Source organism: Pongo abelii, chromosome 11 (genome assembly GCF_028885655.2).
Source record: "Pongo abelii isolate AG06213 chromosome 11, NHGRI_mPonAbe1-v2.0_pri, whole genome shotgun sequence".
Taxonomy (NCBI): domain Eukaryota; kingdom Metazoa; phylum Chordata; class Mammalia; order Primates; family Hominidae; genus Pongo; species Pongo abelii.
Window position 1 is genome coordinate 111,301,083 of NC_071996.2, and position 17,537 is coordinate 111,318,619.

Here is a 17,537-nt window from a genome sequence, read left to right on the forward strand (position 1 = left end):
GAGATCACGCCACTGCACTCCAGCCTGGGCAACAGAGTGAGACTCTGTCTCAAAAAAAAAAAAGAACATCCTATGGGCTAAACCATTGTTTCTCAAACTTTGTATGCACTCAAATCAATAGGAAAGCTTGTTAAAAAATCCCAGAGATTCTGATTTCAACAGGTCTCGGGAAGGGTCCAGTCATCCCTACCCAAATCACACTCATGATTCTAATGCAAATGATACTCAAATCACACTTTGAGAGATCCTGGGGTAGACACACTGGTGCTGGGGCCCTGCCCTCACAAAAGTAAAATGCAAAGTCATAGGCCCATGACAGGAGTCCATGAGAGTGGAGGGAGGGAGGCTGCAAAGGAGAAATGTTCGATTATATCTGGAGCATTAGAATTAGGGGTGGAGGGGAAGGCAGTCAATAAAGTCTTGCAAAAAAGTCTTTAGGGGTGTAAAAGATTTTTCACACCCAGAAGTCTTCAACAAAGTACAATGCAGAACCATAACTAACATGGTCAAACATCAGCTGTCCTCCTGATCTCAATGCTTTTCAGGCTTGCTCCATTTTTCACCTGAAAAAAGGGAGGGAGTTTCACGCTCTTTGGTTTTTTATTACTGTAATTTAATTAAAACTTTTTTATGTTAACATATTTCAAGGTACAAAGACGGATAGGCATACATACAGGCATCTATCTTACTGCAAAATTAACCTGTACTTTACCCCCACACCTCAATTTCTGGGACTGTGTGTGGTCCAAATTTGCTGAATATACAAATGATTAGATGAAAATATTAATGCAAGAAATAAGTTGGTACTGCTATATTACTAGATTTCCTTACCTAGTGGATATATTTTAAAATGGCAAGTTTTTCACTTAAGTATGTTTCTGTCTTTAGGGAGTATAATAGATTTTAGAAAATCTCTCAAGTAGCTTTTATTCTTAGGTCCATGAAAAGCTTAGTTTTTCAAGGAACTTAGCTAGAAATTAAGGAGAATCTTAACCTACCCAAGTCTATCTTAAAACTGTATCTACACCAGTTTCTCTCCCAGTGAAAGGTCAGTAAATAAAAACTTTGAAGTCAATGTGGAATCCAATGGTATATTAACACTCTCTTTAGAAGTTACGCCGGAAATGAACACATGATGAGAACAATGTTAACCAAAAAGGAAGCTACAAAAAGGGACAAGAACTTTCCAGACCAAAGTATAGCAACAAAGACTAGGAGAAATGAACGGCTTAAAAAAAAAAAAACGACAGCACAGCTATGGCCTATGAAGTTCAGGAAGGTCCATCAAAAGATCTATATCTTCTGAAATTCAAAATGATTTTATTCTTCTGAAACATATCAAAGACCAACATGTGACTTCTATGATGAGAATACCAGGAATAAATCAAAAAAGCAAATTTATATCCTATAAAATCAAAGGGCCTACTTATATAAAGTGATCAAATCTCTTTGAATTTTAGGATATGAAATAGTTTAAAACACAAATTATATAACATTCTTCTTCCATAGACTCGCATTACTACTCTAGTATGTATTCATATTCTTCTTATACATTTATTTTTATTTAAAATTATTTCCTGGCCTCGAAACTTAAGACTGCAAAAAGTAAAGTAATTTATTTAATGATAGACATCAGAGCCAGGAAAAGAATTTCTATGTCCTGTCTCCTTAGTCAATTGATATTTCTACTAGTTTAAGTTCTCTTCCCCAAAGGAAAAAGGTATTACTTATTAAATAAAGTTTAAATGAAGGACCACATTAATCTCATTTTCTCTAACCCTCTATAGACATTCAAAGGATCACAAAATGAGAGATAAAAGGAACCACACAGAGCAAAGTCGGTCCCTCTAAAATATGCCAGACAGAGGTGGAAGAGCTGGAAGGAAAGTCTAAGACCTTTGAGTTCAACTGTGTGTTATAATTACTTATTTATTTGTCTGGCTTCCAGTTTTCAAATTCTGTAAGGACACAAAATGAGACTGATTGCCTTGTTCACTCTGCAGAAAGCATAGTGCTTAGCACATAGTAAGGCTTCCATAAACATTTGCAGAAAGGCTGAATGAATAAATCTCTATCTTGCAGATGAGAAAATTCTAAATCAGACAAGTTAAATGACTTGTCTTAAGGTCAAAATTCCAGGCCTCTTGCCATTCTACTCATTTTCACCCACGGCCATCAAGTTTTCTTAAATAAGAAAAAATACAATCCACTCTGGATATTTTTGTTAACTTGGCCCAACAGGATTACACATAGTAACCCTCTTTTCTCCTCTAAGTGACAGCCTTCAAACATAAGGGGATAATACTTATGTCTTCCCTATTCTAGGTTACATTGATTTGCATGCTATGGTTTTTAGCTCCTTCACTATCACACATCAATTGATGTGGATGAGTATTTTTTCTTTTTTTTTGAGACAGAGTCTCGCTCTGTCGCCCAGGCTGGAGTACAGTGGCGCAATCTTGGCTCACTGCAACCTCCACCTCCCGGGTTCAAGAGATTCTCCTACCTCAGCCTCCCGAGTAGCTGGGACTACAGGTGACTGCCACCATGCCCGGCTAATTTTTTTTTATGTCTAGTAGAGATGGGGTTTCACCATGTTGGCCAGGCTGGTCTCGATCTCCTGACCTCGTGATCCACCCACCTCGGCCTCCCAAAGTGCTGGACTACAGGCGTGAGCCACCCTGCACCCGGCCTAGGATGTGTATTCTTAAAGAACAGCATACATAACTGAAGTTTCCGGATATGGTCTGGCCAGGGCAGAGTGCAGCGAGAATATTACCTCTTTTTTATGGATCTGTTTTGTAAAAGCTTTCCTTTTCTTTCCTTTTTTTTTTAGACAGGATCTCACTCTGTCACCCAGGCTGAAGTGCAGTGTCATGATCATAGCTCACCGCAGCCTAGAACTCCGGGGCTCAAATAATCCTTTTACCTCAGTCTCCCGCACAGCTGGGACTACTACAGGCATCAGCCACCAGGCTGGGCTATTTTTTTTTATTTTTTATTTTTTGGTGGAGACAGGGTCTTGCTATGTTGCTCAGGCTGGTCTCAAACTCCTGGCCTCAGGCAATCCTCCCACTTCAGCCTCCCAAAATGCTGAAATTATTGACGTGAGCTACTGCACCAGTCTTGTAAATGGTTTTCATGTAGCCATAGCAACACAAATGCTGGCTTCACGGCTACCTCATTTGTATGCCCACATGGGCTGCTGTTAGCTCAGGTTTTCTCTACCTTCTATATTTGTGGTTAATTTTCTGAATACAAATAGAGGACTGTTTCTCCCTACTAAATCTCATCTTGTTTGTTTTGATCCATCCTCTAGCTTAATGTTTCAGAATCTCAATTCTGTCATTCAACATATTAGCTCTCCAAACTAGTTTTGTGATAGCTGCAAATTTGATAAGTATGCCTATAGTATCTTTATCCAGGTAATTATAGTTGTAAGTGAGCAAATACCATTAGGTTGGTGCAAAAGTTATAGCGGCTTTTGCCATTAAAAGTAAGGGCAAGAACCGCAATTACTTTTGCACAAACCTAATAATAACAGCTAGCCTCGTATGACACTTACTAAATGCCAGGCAGCGTTCTAAGTCCTTTAACGCAATTTATTCTCACTACAAACTAATAAGGCAGATGTGATTATTTTCTTACATCTGATGAAACAGTGGAGGTACAGAGAGGTTAAGTAGTTTACCTAGGGTCGCACAGCTGGTGAGCAGAACCAGAAACCCAAGCAGTCTGGCTCCAGAATCCTTGCTCTTAATTACTAAATTATTCTGCTTCTCATTATTATTGCTTACCTTTACTGACAAACTTCTAGACTGAGAGGGAACCATTAGACAACAATCCTTGAGTAAAACTGCAAATTATTCACAAAACAATGCACATACTACAATCTCTGATAACCCAAGTTAACAGAGATTATAGTATGTGCATTGTTTTGAGGGCTTTGCCAAATGCTTTCCTGAACACTAACTGCTATATAGCACAGACCTGACCTACTTATCTAGTATGCCTCAATTTCTTTTGTGTGCCCTCAGACTATAAAGTCCTGGGAGTTACAGACCACAACTACACTTCCTCTTGTATCTCCCAGAGCACCTACTACAGCATGAACACACAACAGAAAGTTTTATCTTTGATAGATGGTAGCAAAAGCCAAGGAGATTTTCCCTGAGTTAAATTCTGTGGGAACTAAGGACAAAGTTTAAAGTGGGGTTGGGGGTGGGGGGCCACTTTAGCTCTTTAGCTTTCAAATTCTCTAGTACAGATTCCCTGACATGAGCAGAGACAGGGATGTAATGGTCTCCAAGCCACTGGCCATGATGGCTTGACCCTTGGTCACCCTATCCCATTCTTCAGCTCACCCCCTTCGAGCCCTCCATAGCCTTGGGAGGCTGGGTGTTTCTATAAGTATTTGAAGAGCACAACCTGTACCTCATTCTTATTTGCATATCCCAAGGTGCCTGTCAGAGTGGGTGTAGCACACAAAGAGGGGTTTGAAAACTCCCAACTAAAACTTCACCTAAGGATTTTACTATAAGCAACCCCTCCACGGTTATATTCAAAGTTGGAAAAACAAAATTTAGCCCTTTATTGCACACAAATACCTAGGGATTTCTCCTCTGGAAGACAACAATCCAAAACACTCAATAAGAAAATGACTTAGACAATACAACATAAGAAGGCAACAATACGCTAAACATTTCTCATGTATCCAAGTTGTTTATACGTTTGGGGAAGGGTCATATCTGAGTTTTCCTTCACTGTCTTTTCCTCCCCCAATTAGCTACATAGCTATTCCCTAACTCTAATAAATCTTCACCTTATTACTTCTAGGTGGGAGACAAATTTGAAAATAGTAGTAAAGATAATAATTGGAGATATCAAGGAAAGTCAATTTCCTTATTTCCACCTCTCAGTTCCTTAGAAGATCTGGCTCTTTGGCTACTAAAGGACCCCCAATTTTTCACATGGGAATGAAAACAGATTTTGGTTACCTTAGAACTTCTTGTTTTTCAAGAGCATAATACACAACAACCCTTCTGGGCACTTAGAAACCAACAGATCTTTCTTTATCTAGATTCACATTCATAAGAAGTTCCCAAATTCTATTTCCCTTTTTCTTAAGAATTGCTATTCTACATGATTTACCCAGAAGCCGATAAGTAACTAACTAGGTCCAACCCAGAAATACTGCTTACTTCCAGACTGGCAGCCATTTAATGAGTAATTAACCACCCCATACTTTCTATCAAGGATGCTTGTATTGCTAGGGTAAAGGTATCCTTTATGTCTAAATGATGCCATAAAACAGGCCTTTGCCAGAAATACGCTCTCATTTATCATATGAAATGCCATGTGGTATTAGCAAGGTCGATAATGTTTGTTCAATATATTTTGCTTTCATAGGAGCTTGAAATGATTTGTTTTTGCAGCTGTAACAGAGTTAAATTAGGGATTTAGCTTCAGCTTAGCTAGTTGAGCATATATAACTAGGAGCTATTAATTATCTGCCTAGAATCCTTTGGTCATCTTCCCACAACTTACAGCATCCTTGGAGGACTAAGTTATACCAAAAGCAGCCAGATTTTATCCTCGGGTAATTAATCTTGGCTTCTTGGTTACTAAGGGGAGGCTAAAAATTTGAGTTTTTATTTCTTATTCCACAACCCCCCCACTAAGCATATAAATGTTATTAGTACATAGATTTTTTTCTAAAGTTGAGCAAGGAATTTAACATAAAATCTTGGTGCAAAGGCTAGTTTCAGACATCCATTCCCACAAATAAAAAATTAAAAAGCACAACTTTTCTGGCCTTAAAGCACCAATAATCAGCCCCCTTCTCTTTTTCTTTCTTCTCATACTGCTGTTCAGGCTTAAACAGAGTACAGGGAGAGGAAGTTAGCTACAAAGATAAACTCATCAAAAGCCTGTCCTACAATTCTAATTGCCCTCTACCTGTTTGTGAACGTTAGCTGGGAGCAACCGCTGAAAAGCTTTGGGGGAAAAAAAGCAGGGAAGAAAATAACGCAGGGGAGAGAAGAGAGAGAAGAGGGGAAAGAGGGGGTAGGGTGGGGCAAAGAAAAACTAGAGTGCAATTCAAACAAAAATGAAACTCTCTCTCTCTCTCTCTCTCAAACACACAAAGAGGAGGAAAATGCCCCCCCCACCCCCCACCCCAGGTCCTAACAACATACTTCTTTATCAGATGTTCATTGTCAATCAATTAGCCCAGGCAGCAGGGGTCTGTGATGGGGGGGCACCCAGGGAAACAATGAACAGCCCTGTTGTATTACTATTTAATCACTTTTGCTAAATAAATAGAGCAGCCCCGAGGTGCTGTCATGTCAAGGGAATTTATAACAAAAAAAAACTTCATTTTTCATTGGTCATTACTTTTTTCCCTTCAGGACAAGTGAGGGTTATTACTGTAGCCTTAAGTTCCATCTTTGTGTTTCTTGCCTTTGATTCCCACTCAGACCCTGCCACTTTCTGGCACTAATTTGTCAGGCTGAACAAAGAGGGGATTTGTACCTCCTGTAAGGTCTCAATTAGGAATGGCTTCTGCTGTATTATGTGCCATTCAGAGAAGACACAATGCCGGTAATTACAGGAATTTGCACTAAATGGCTGAAGAATTCACAGCAAAACTTCTCCCCACCACCTCTTGCGTTTACCCCTCCCAAGGGTTGGAGGGAAAAAAAGGAAAGCAAAAAAGCTCTTAATGCCAGAGAGATGTAATTACCAACAGCAGTCCCAAGAGGTTAAACAGCAGCCAAGGAGTAAAACCATAAAATCTGACACAGTGAAAATGGTGTAGGGGATCCCCCAGGCTCACTGTTTTTCTTGCTGTCTTTGCTGTTAACATGTTCAAATTCAGTTCAGAATTGGGAACTCTGCCCTACAGTGGGCCATCCAATTTCATCTCCAGATTACAAAACAGTCATACAAGGAACACTTCCAAAGGTGAGCTTTGCATCTCTTGTCACACTCAGAAACAAGTCCTTGGGCCCTTTTATTATAGTACTCAATTGCTAGGTTTCTTGATTGCTAGGAAATTATAGGAAAAATATCTGTGTGTGCTAGTGCCAAGAAAACTATGTATCTATTAAGTGCAAATAGGTAGGTGCAAAGGTCAAATTCCTAAAGAAAACAGAGCTGCTTAGATAGGAGGAATAAGTTCTAGTGTTCAATAGCACTGTAGGATGGACTATAGTTAACAATAATATGTAGTTTCAAATACCTAGGAGGGAGATACTGAATGTTCCCAACACAAAGAAATGATAAATGTTTGAGATGATGGATATGCTAATTACCCTGATCTGATCACTATACATATGTATTGCAATATCTCTATGTACCCCATAAAGATGTATATTGTGTCAACTAAAACATTTTTTAACTAAAAAAAAAAAAACAGAGCTATTGCCTTAATCTAATTTATATGGCATTTTGTGAATAACCTAATTTAGAATCACATACAGGTAAGTACTTCATAAATATTTTAATAAGCTGTATAGTCATTTGTTTCAGCATTAATACTATAACACCACAGATTCCCCATTGCCAAACACAATTTTAAACCTCAACCAGTCATTTCACCGAAGAAGCATGCCTCATTTGCTGCTACAGAGGTGTCCCTGAAAAGCTGTACCACCAAATTAACTGTTCCTAAATACCATTCCCATCATGTGCTTTTCTGCTCAAGAACCTTCTGTGACTTCAGGGTCAAACATTAAATGTAATCTGAACTGTCTTTATTTTTATAGGTCAAAAATGACTGAAAATCTGCAATTTCACATAGTTCTACCTGGCACCATCTCTGAGAGTTCTCTAACCCAATGCATGGGCCTCACATCTGTAGCAATTGTCACAGCTGCCTCTTGACATTCACTGATGTGATTATTTGATTCATGTCTTCCCTAGTGGACTGCAAATTTCATGAAGGCAAGGACCATGTCTGCTTTCCTCCAGCACTGACTCATCTAGGTGCATCCAAGTTTCTGGGCACACAATAAATGACAGAATGAATGAAAAAACTAAGTTTTCAAATTTTAAGAAGTAGAACTAGCAAGTGTAAGGGTCCTAGAGGTAGGCATGATAATAGTAGGTTCCAGGAACAGCAAGAAGACCAGTATGAGGCTGGGTGCAGTGGCTTATGCCTGTCATCCCAGCACTTTGGGAGGCCGAGGGTGGGGGTGTGGATCATGAGGTCAGGAGTTCGAGACCAGCTTGACCAACATGGCGAAACCCTGTCTCTACTAAAAATACAAAAATTAGCCGGGCATGGTGGCGCACGCCTGTAATCCCAGCTACAAGGAAGGATGAGGCAGGAGAATCACTTGAACCCGGGAGGCGGAAGCTGCAGTGAGCCGAGATCATAACACTGCACTCCAGCCTGGGTGACAGGGCGAGACTCTGTCTCAAAAAAAAAAAAAAAAAAAAAAAAAAAAGAAGACCACTATGGCTGAGGCTTCCTAAGCTCAGTGCAACCCTGGAGCTGCAGAAGAAGCCATGGAACAGTCACACATAATCAGATACAACTATCAAAAATCAAGTACACATTTAAGAAATATACCGTTATGTATCAGCATATATTTTTAAAACCATAACCTCAGGCATTTTTGGATAATCATGGTCCATTTTTTTCTGCAGGGGCTGTTTAAGTTTTAAAGAAGGATATAGAAAATTCTTCACTTACAGAAAGAATTTAATGAAATAAGGCCAATTGCACTATTTTGTAGATTTAAAAGCCAACATTTGTGGCTCCCCTGAATAGCAAGTAAATGACATCATAATAAAGAGCTACTCCATACAATCTTCCACTTTTAAAGTTTATTCATCCAAACCATTTAAAGGGGGAAGAACTAAGTAGACATAAAAACTTATAAAGGGGCACACTAAAACCATGAAATACAGTGAATTAGCCTCTCCTTAAAATAATACATAAAGCCAAAACTCATCAAAAACAATGTGCTGAAGTTTTTGGCATTTTGGAAGATCAACATGCTATGCCACCAGCTTTTTCACTGAAGGTGTGTTTTTATGAGGATGCAAAGTTAGAAGACATACGTACAAAAGGAAGAAGCAGCTGGTTTAGATTAACTGTGTTTGTGAGAAACACAAATCAATTTTTAACGTTCCATCTGCTATAATAATCTCTGATATAATGAACAGTCTCCCAGGTAATTTAAAAAACATTCAGAAGTTTGCTTAACAGGTTTTGGCCTTTTTCTTTTGAGACTCTGCCCCCTACAGGAGATGAGGAAATAAAGTATTCTTACCTAAAAAACCAGAGTTCAGCCTGGCGCAGGCGGTGGCTCACGCCTGTAATCCCAGCACTTTGGGAGGCCAAGGCGGGCGGATCACCTGAGGTCGGGAGTTCGAGACCAGCCTGACCAACATGGAGAAACCCCCATCTCTACTAAAAGTACAAAATTAGCCAGGCGTGGTGGCGCATGCCTGTAATCCCAGCTACTCGGGAGGCTGAGGCAGGAGAATCGCTTGAACCCAGGAGGCGGAGGTTGCAGTGAGCCGAGATCATGCCATTGCACTCCAACCTGGGCAATGAGAGCGAAACTCCATATCAAAAAAAAAAAAAAAAGAAAAAGAAAAGAAAAAGAAAAAAGAAAGAAAACCAGAGTTCAAGTGCTGGTATGAAAAACAACCTGGTAAACCACAAGTATCACAAAGCAACTGAATGCAGCACTTTCTGAGGGAAGAAAGGGCATATAAATGGAACAGCTTTTCTTTCATTTCTCTTTTTTTGGAATGTGCCACACTATACAAATTAAGACTGACTTCTCCCTGTCCCAAATTAGAAACCTGTCTCTGCCCCATTCATTAGAACTCCAAACCAAAGCACAAAGTTAAAAGTCAAGCAGTGCAAATAAATTTTAGACTGCCTTCCTCCCCTGATTCCATACTACTACCCTTACCCAACCTATCCTCCACAAGCCAAATTTAGTGAGCACAAAATTTAGACAGCAAAGGGAAGCATCCTATCATATGGAACCTAACTAAGGCAGCTGCCAGAAATTTCTATTCCTGCCCATTATATAATAATACATTTCCTGTTCTTTTCTACTCAGCTTCCTTCTCCCTCTTTTGCTCACTTTTCTTTTTTTCCTGATTTCATTTCTCCAGCTGCCGGATGCGAATGAGCTTGCTGAATGGCACCTTCTTACCTACATTTCTCCTTCCTCTTGAGTGTCAGGAATGCTACGAATGCAGTGCAGAGCATGGGCAGTGCACACTCCATCAGAAGGCACACTTCTGAGAGGGAGGTGAATTAGGCAATACCTCTTGTGAAATACCTGAGGCTTTTCTTCCCTCTTTTACTAGAAAGTTTCTTGATTCAGCTACTCCAATCTCCACATCTTGAGAACTAAGCTGAGCTGTTCTTCCTTACTCCAATAACACAACAGATTTGCTGACCACGTCTGTAATCTAAAGCCATGGAAGTGTACCATAATTCCAGGATGTCCAGAGTAAGCACTTAGTAAATTATTATTGAATGCCTGAACTTAAAAATATATGTACTAGTATAAGACACTGAAATGTCAGTAATTTCTATTTTTTTAAAAAAACTGCTAAAACTAGTATCTCATTTCAAAACCATTTTCCAAAAGTATCTGGGTGACTTAACACAGGTCTTTCTTACCTACAGATACATATATATAAACTAGTAGAGCTTCTTTTTTTTTTTTTTTTTTTTTTTGAGACGGAGTCTCGCTCTGTTGCCCAGCCTGGAGTGCAGTGGCGCAGTCTCAGCTCACTGAAACCTCCGCCTCCGAGGTTCAAGCGATTCTCCTGCTCAGCCTCCCGAGTAGCTGGGATTACAGGCGCCCACCACCACACCTGGCTAATTTTGTATTTGTAGTAGAGACGGGGTTTCATCATATTGGCCAGGCTGGTCTCGAACTCCTGACCTTGTGATCCACCCGCCTCGGCCTCCCAAACTGCTAAGATTACAGGTGTGAGCCACCGCACCCAGTCTAGTAGAGCTTCTTAACTGGCTCAGTGTTTCTGGTCTCTCCGATCCCACTCTGCAAGTTTCTGGTCCACAATCACTGAGGCCCTTGAGTCAAAGCAAGGATGATTCACTCAGTCCTCACTTTGGGTAATTTATTTTCCATAGAAAAGACTAGCATCATAACTAACCTAAGTTCAAAACGTGGGTTTTCAATGGCCACCCTTATTTGGCTTTTTTCAATGCAAGAGCAAGGACAAAATTTTAAATGTGGTTTTGGCTGGTAGTGAGCTTCTTGATCATTTTTAAACAACATCTTAAATCTAATAGACTTGAATTAAAACCTTCCAAATCATGTTTCCATTTAAAGCCATTCTCATGGTAAATTTAATGTCACAAACTTTGGGGTTTAATGGAAGGAAAATAATTTTATTTAGTTTATAATAGATATCTAGATCGGGTTCAGTGAGGTTTTAAAACCTTTTTTTTTTTTTTTTTTTTTGAGATGGAGTGTTGCTTTGTTGCCCAGGCTGGAGTACAGTGGTGCAGTCTCAATCTCGGCTCACTGCAACCTCTGCCTCCTGGGTTCAAGTGATTCTCCTGCCTCAGCCTCCCGAGTAGCTGGGATTACAAGCACCCACCACCAAGCCTGACGAATTTTTGCACTTTTAGTAGAGATGGGGTTTCACTATGTTGGCCAGGCTGGTCTTGAACTCCTGACCTCAAGTAATCCACCTGCCTTGGCCTCCCAAAGTGCTGGGATTTCAGGTGTGAGCCACTGCACCTGGCACAATTTTTTTTTTTTTTGGTAATTTTACTGTTTTAGGAAAGGTGGAAAGAATGGGGAGTAGAGAAAAGATGCAGTAATAAGCTTTCACAAAATAAGATTGTTGACCTCAAACTCCACTTTGCATCTCATCCTTACACAGCAGTTCCAGAAGGCCCGGGCTTACCCATGATGGGCATAAGCCCATAGTGACTCAGTGGTCATCTGCTGAATCATCATTTACTCTGCTTTTAGCCACCCCCACATTTTCTGTCAAGACTGATTTTCTAGATTTCACCTTAAGAGGATTTGACAAGGTCAAGATCAATGACAGTTACTGACCGTGGCCATTTTCCTTGCCTAAGGAGTTTTAGTAGTCAGCTTTGGACTTGAATGTTTCTTATGAGACAATTTGTGACATCCATATTCACAGTGGCCTTTATTCAAGAAAGCAGAGGGAATGGAATCACAGCCGACTCAGGAAGCCTAAATTCTAGTCTGGTTAGGCTTTAGCCAAATCATTTTGATTCAACGGGATATATCATAGCTGCTTCTATTTACTTCAACAGCATAGGATAAAGATGGTCGTCCTTATGTTTTAATACAGTAATTTAATATAGGATGTTTTAATACAGTAAGCTTCTTGAGGAGAGATGCTTTTTATAAACAGGAGGCAGCTGTGACTAGCCTATTAAGGGGATTTTTAAAGTGAATTCCAATTGTGGGGTTCAGGATTGCTCTTTAATGAGCTATAGGCTGAAAATCTGCTTCATACCTGCACATTTGAAACTCTGAGCAGTGAGTCCGCGTTCCAAAGACAAAGTCGTCAAAATGCTCAGGAAGCTGGTAGTCACAGATTGGCGTTTGTTCTTCCTGAGTTCATGCCCACCCGTTTGATCCTTGGGTTTGTTCCTCAGTGTGACTTGCAGGTTTTGCTCTGAACTCCTCGCCACATTGGCAGCTATCTTCAGAGCCTCCATCCATTCCTGAGCCCTCTGTCGGGTCTCAGCTCGGAGGCGAAGGACATCCTGGGGGAAAATGACTTGAAAGCAAGAGTCGCAGCCATCCAGGTTGTCCATCTGGACAGCCAGACACACGTCCACGTTGTAGCTCAACAGTGGATCCTCGTCTAGCTTGCCAGGCTGAAAAGCCATAAGGTAAGCCCTGCTCAGCACAAATGTAAATGCCTTCCAGTTGTTTTGGACAGTCAGCCTGTAGAGAGTCCCTGATTTGAGGATGTTTTGGTACTGTTTGGAGCTGTCCAGGACAGGGGATGGTGGCAGCAGCCCACTGGTTTTCTTCTGGAAACAATGATTCTGTGTATAGTCATCATGATGGCCAAGCCCTGGTGAGATTGTCGGCTCGTTCTGCCGCCCCATGTAACCAGGCACAGCAGCATGCACGACTTCCCAAAGCTTCTGTCCCCAGTCCAAAGCCTCCCATGGTGACTCTGCCTTTAGCTGTAGCTGACTGTTGTCATACAAAACAGTATCCACCATCCTGGCCTCCAGGTTGCCTAAAACAGATATGCTCTGGAAGTGTGAAAGCTGGTACGTGGCATAGAGGTTTTGATTCCCACTGCTGTCGAGGCTGTAGAAGTATAAGTTGTAAGGTGAAAGTTCTGCATAACAGCTTTGCCAGTAACTGTCATGGTCCTTTCTAATCTCCAGGTAACCCTTCTTTAGAATGTTTGGGAATGTCTGCTTGTGTTCTAGAAAGAAAAAGAGAGGCAAAGTATTGATTAGAATTAGTTATAAGAAGGCAGGCACAAGAAACCACACAGATCAGGGCACAAGAAACTACACAGATCAGGGACTGACAGTCTTCTGGTTCAAATTAAACAAAATAAAAGTAGTAGAATCCCACGATGGTGCCTAACTGGCAAGAAATAGCCGGGGAAATCTTGAGTCTAAAAACTGTAACTAGGAGGCTGGGTGTGGTGGCACACACTTCTAATCCCAGCATTTTGGGAGACCAAGGTGGGAGGGATTGCTTGAGCCCAGGAGTTCAAGACCAACCTAGGCAACATAGTGAGAGCCCGTCTCCATAAAAAATTAAAAAATTAGCTGGGCATGGTGGCACATGCCTGTAGCCCTAGCTACTCAGGAGGCTGAGGTAGGAGGATCACTTCAGCCTGGAGGTTGGGGCTGCAGTAAGCCGTAATCATGCCACTGTACTCCAGCCTGAGTGACACACCAAGACTCTGTCTTAAAAATAAAATAAAAATAAAAACTAGAACTAGGGTGGAATCACATGTACAAGAATAAGTATGGGGCATGGAACGTGCAACATCAATGGAGCGTGCAACATCAATGTGAGATGCAGAGGTCTGTGTGGAAAACAGAAATACTGGAACAACTGTCACTAGTTATGCCTTGTGAATCTAGGAACCAATCACGCTTTGCCAGGGTTCCATGTTTTCCAGGTAACAGTCCATTACTTTTAATGGTAAAAACCGCAATTACTTTTGCACCAACCTAACAGTACCAAATACACAAGAGAGAACGTGCCTTCTGCCAGTGGACCTAACTCCTTGCTAATACTTTTATCTTTCCTCAGGTTGGTAAAGCGAGGAAGGGTCAATAAATAGAAGAGAGCATAAAATGTGCTGCTCACAAACTTTCATTTCTCAGAAACCTTCAGCAGCCCTCAAGGCCAGTTCATGGGCCTTCTGTCTAGTAACCAGAGATCCAAGCTTGACTCGACTAGCTCACTTTTTAGGTCTCTGCTTAGATGGCAGTTTTCTCTCTGAGCTTGACTGTGCTTATGCTGTCCCCTGAGCTTGCAATGCTCCTTCCAAAGGCTTCAATCAGCAACTGCACACTTACCCTCTTTCAGAAAGAGAGTCTGTCCTGATTCCCCCAACCTCACCTACACACATGCATGCATGCCTGAGTCAGTATCAGGTATCACTACTAAATTATTCTTCTATCATGGGCTCTTAGTTCAGGCTATATTATAATAGCTTATTTACACGTCTGAACAAATAAAATAAGTCTTAAATTTTTTTTAAGGCTGTCTTTCCTGCTGGACAGTCAGTTCCACTAAGGGCAAGGGTAAGATCTCTCTTTTCATTCTTAGACCACAGCACATTGAACATTGCCTTGTACATAGTAGGTGCTTAACAAGTACTTGTTGAATTAGAAATAAGGTACCTAGCACAATGCTCAGCACACAGTAGGTATAATTCCCCTCCTATCTTCTTTTCTCCCTTCCCCTCTGTTTTACAAGTCATGCCATCCGTAATCAATGATTAGCTGCAATATATACTAGTTTAGTACTTAATAAAAGGGGACTATCACTTGAGAGATTTCCTGACATTCTTATCAGACATGAAAATGACATCCAGCCAGGCGCAGTGGCTCACGCCTGTAATCCCAGCACTTTGGGAAGCTGAGGCGGGTGGATCACCTGAGGTCAGGAGTTCAAGATCAGCCTGGCCAACATGGCGAAACCCATCTCTACTAAAAATACAAAAATTAGCTGGGTGTGGTGGCATGCGCCTGTAATCCCAGCTACTTGGGAGGCTGAGGCAGGAGAATCACTTGAACCCAGGAGGCAGAGGTTGCAGTGAGCCGAGATCATGCCATTGCACTCCAGCCTGGGTAACAAGAGTGAAACTCCATCTCAGAAAGAAAAAAAAGAAAGAAAGAAAGAAAGAAAATGATATCCATGTGAAGGATGTCAATCATCTCCTCCCTGGTAGAGACTTTAATTTCTGAAATGTTTCTCAATCTCTTTGCCAACACACATTGGAGACAGTCATAAACTAATTGAGTCATTCCCTAAAAAAAATAAATCATACTGCCAAAGGGTATGATTTCTGCTTTTGGCTAAAGATTTCTGCTTTTGGCTGAAGAAAAAAAGAGTAATACAGGTCTAGATCTTAAAATAGCAAACCAAAAGAGAAAAGGAGAGAAATGAGGCTGAGAAAAGCCAGTTTTACCTGCTTTACATCTCTGGTCCTGACATTCATTAGTATTTCTGTGGTAACTCAAAAGCCATTAATTTCTTGCAACCCACACTAATCCCTTTGTAGAAAGAGATAATGGATGCCTATTTGCAGGTTATCTTTCTCTTCTGATAATGCAATAAGGGAGGCAGTGCTGTTAGCGACACTGCTGCCACCTCTCCTGATCTCATTTCCATCAAGCACTGATGATAGTTCAATCTTTTCCACAGTAAGACTTAAAACTATGTGTCCCTCTATCCCCATCCCTACTGTGACCCAAAGGCTCAGCTGAGTCTGCTGAGTAAAATAAAAACCACCTCTCCAGCTTTTAGCTAGGAATTTTCCTCCCCTCTTCTTATCTCCCTGTGAGCTTTTAATAACAGCTCCCAGGAATTAAAAATTCTACTTTAATTGGGCCCAAACCAGCAGCAAGCCTGGCTAAAACCTCACTTCTTTTTAACTATATGAGCTAGGGTGGCAGGTGCCAGCTTGGGTGGACTGAATGTGAAGACCGGTGAGGGAACCGGTGAGGGAATCTTCAAGGTTCCCTCACCTTCTAGATGCAGAATAAGAAGAAAAAATGCACTGGGTACCAACATTTTTTCCCCACTCACTAAGCAACATTTCCTATCTCTGTTCTCCCAACTCAGCTTCAGCCCTCTTTAAGTGGTATATTAAATTGAAACAGAAAATAAAAACTGTGAATCCTAGAATCCTAGGAAATGGCCTTTTATTTATTTTTATTTTTTGAAACAAGGTCTTACTCTGTCACCCAGACTGGAGTGCAACGGCGTTATCATGACTCACTGCAGCCTTGACCTCCCAGACTCAAGCAATCCTCTCACCTTAGCCTCCCAGCCAGCTGAGAATACAGGTACATGCCACCACACCTGGCTAATTTTTGTATATTTTTAATAGAGACAGGGTTTCACCATATTGCCAAGGCTGGGGAAATGGTGTATTCTTACAGGCTGCTGTTTATCATGTAATTTTTTGAAAAATAAGAATCGGCTGGGCACGGTGGCTTACATCTGTAATCCCAGCACTTTGGGAGGCTGAGGCAGGTAGATCACCTGAGGTCAGGAGTTCGAGACCAGCCTGGTCCAATATGGAGAAACCCCATCTCTACTAAAAATACAAAAATTAGTCGGGTGTGGTGGTGTACGCCTGTAATCCCAGCTACTCGGGAGGCTGAGGCAGGAGAATCACTTGAACCCAGGAGGCGGAGGTTGCAGTGAGCCGAGATTGCACCACTGCACTCCAGCCTGGGCAACAGAGAGAGACTCCATCTCAAAAAAAAAAAAAAAAAAAGAAAAAAGAAAAGAAAAACAAGAAGAAAAATAGCAAAGGTGATCAGGAAGCTATTTTTCTGGAGTATCCTTTCCTCTCTGGAGTATCTGTTTATATCATACCTTATTACTATATTGTGTGTGATATAAAAGTTATATATCTGATCATAAAGGGCTAGAGAACTACCATATCTCTTTAATCTCTAACAATTCTTTCTACTGGATCTGAAGTTTATTTATTTGAGACAGGGTCTTGCACTGTCACCAAGGCTGGAGTGCAGTGGCACAATCATAGCTCACTGCAGCCTTGAACTCCTAGAGGTTCAAACAATTCTCCTGTCTCAGCCTCCTAAGTAGCTGGGAGTACAGGTGCACATCATGATACCTGGCTTATTTTTTTATTTCTTTGTAGAGAAGAAATCTTACTATGTTGCCCCAGGTGGTCTTGAACTCCTGGCTTCAAACAGTCCTCCCACTTTGGCCTCCCAAAGTGCTTGGATTATAGGTGTGAGCCACTGCACCCAGACTGAAGTTTATTTTTAATATTTTTGCTACTGA

The 17,537-nt window shown here is 41.1% G+C and overlaps 1 protein-coding gene across 1 annotated transcript in view; it reads right to left on the reverse strand.

Annotated features, from left to right (window-relative positions):
* The window catches only part of PLEKHM3 (pleckstrin homology domain containing M3), a 204,149-nt gene that overhangs the window by 142,600 nt on the left and 44,012 nt on the right, over nt 1-17,537 (reverse strand). Inside the window, exon 3 of the mRNA XM_024243818.3 lies at nt 12,514-13,449. Within this exon, the coding sequence (XP_024099586.1) occupies nt 12,514-13,449 (936 nt within the window). The remainder of the gene's footprint in view (nt 1-12,513; nt 13,450-17,537) is intronic.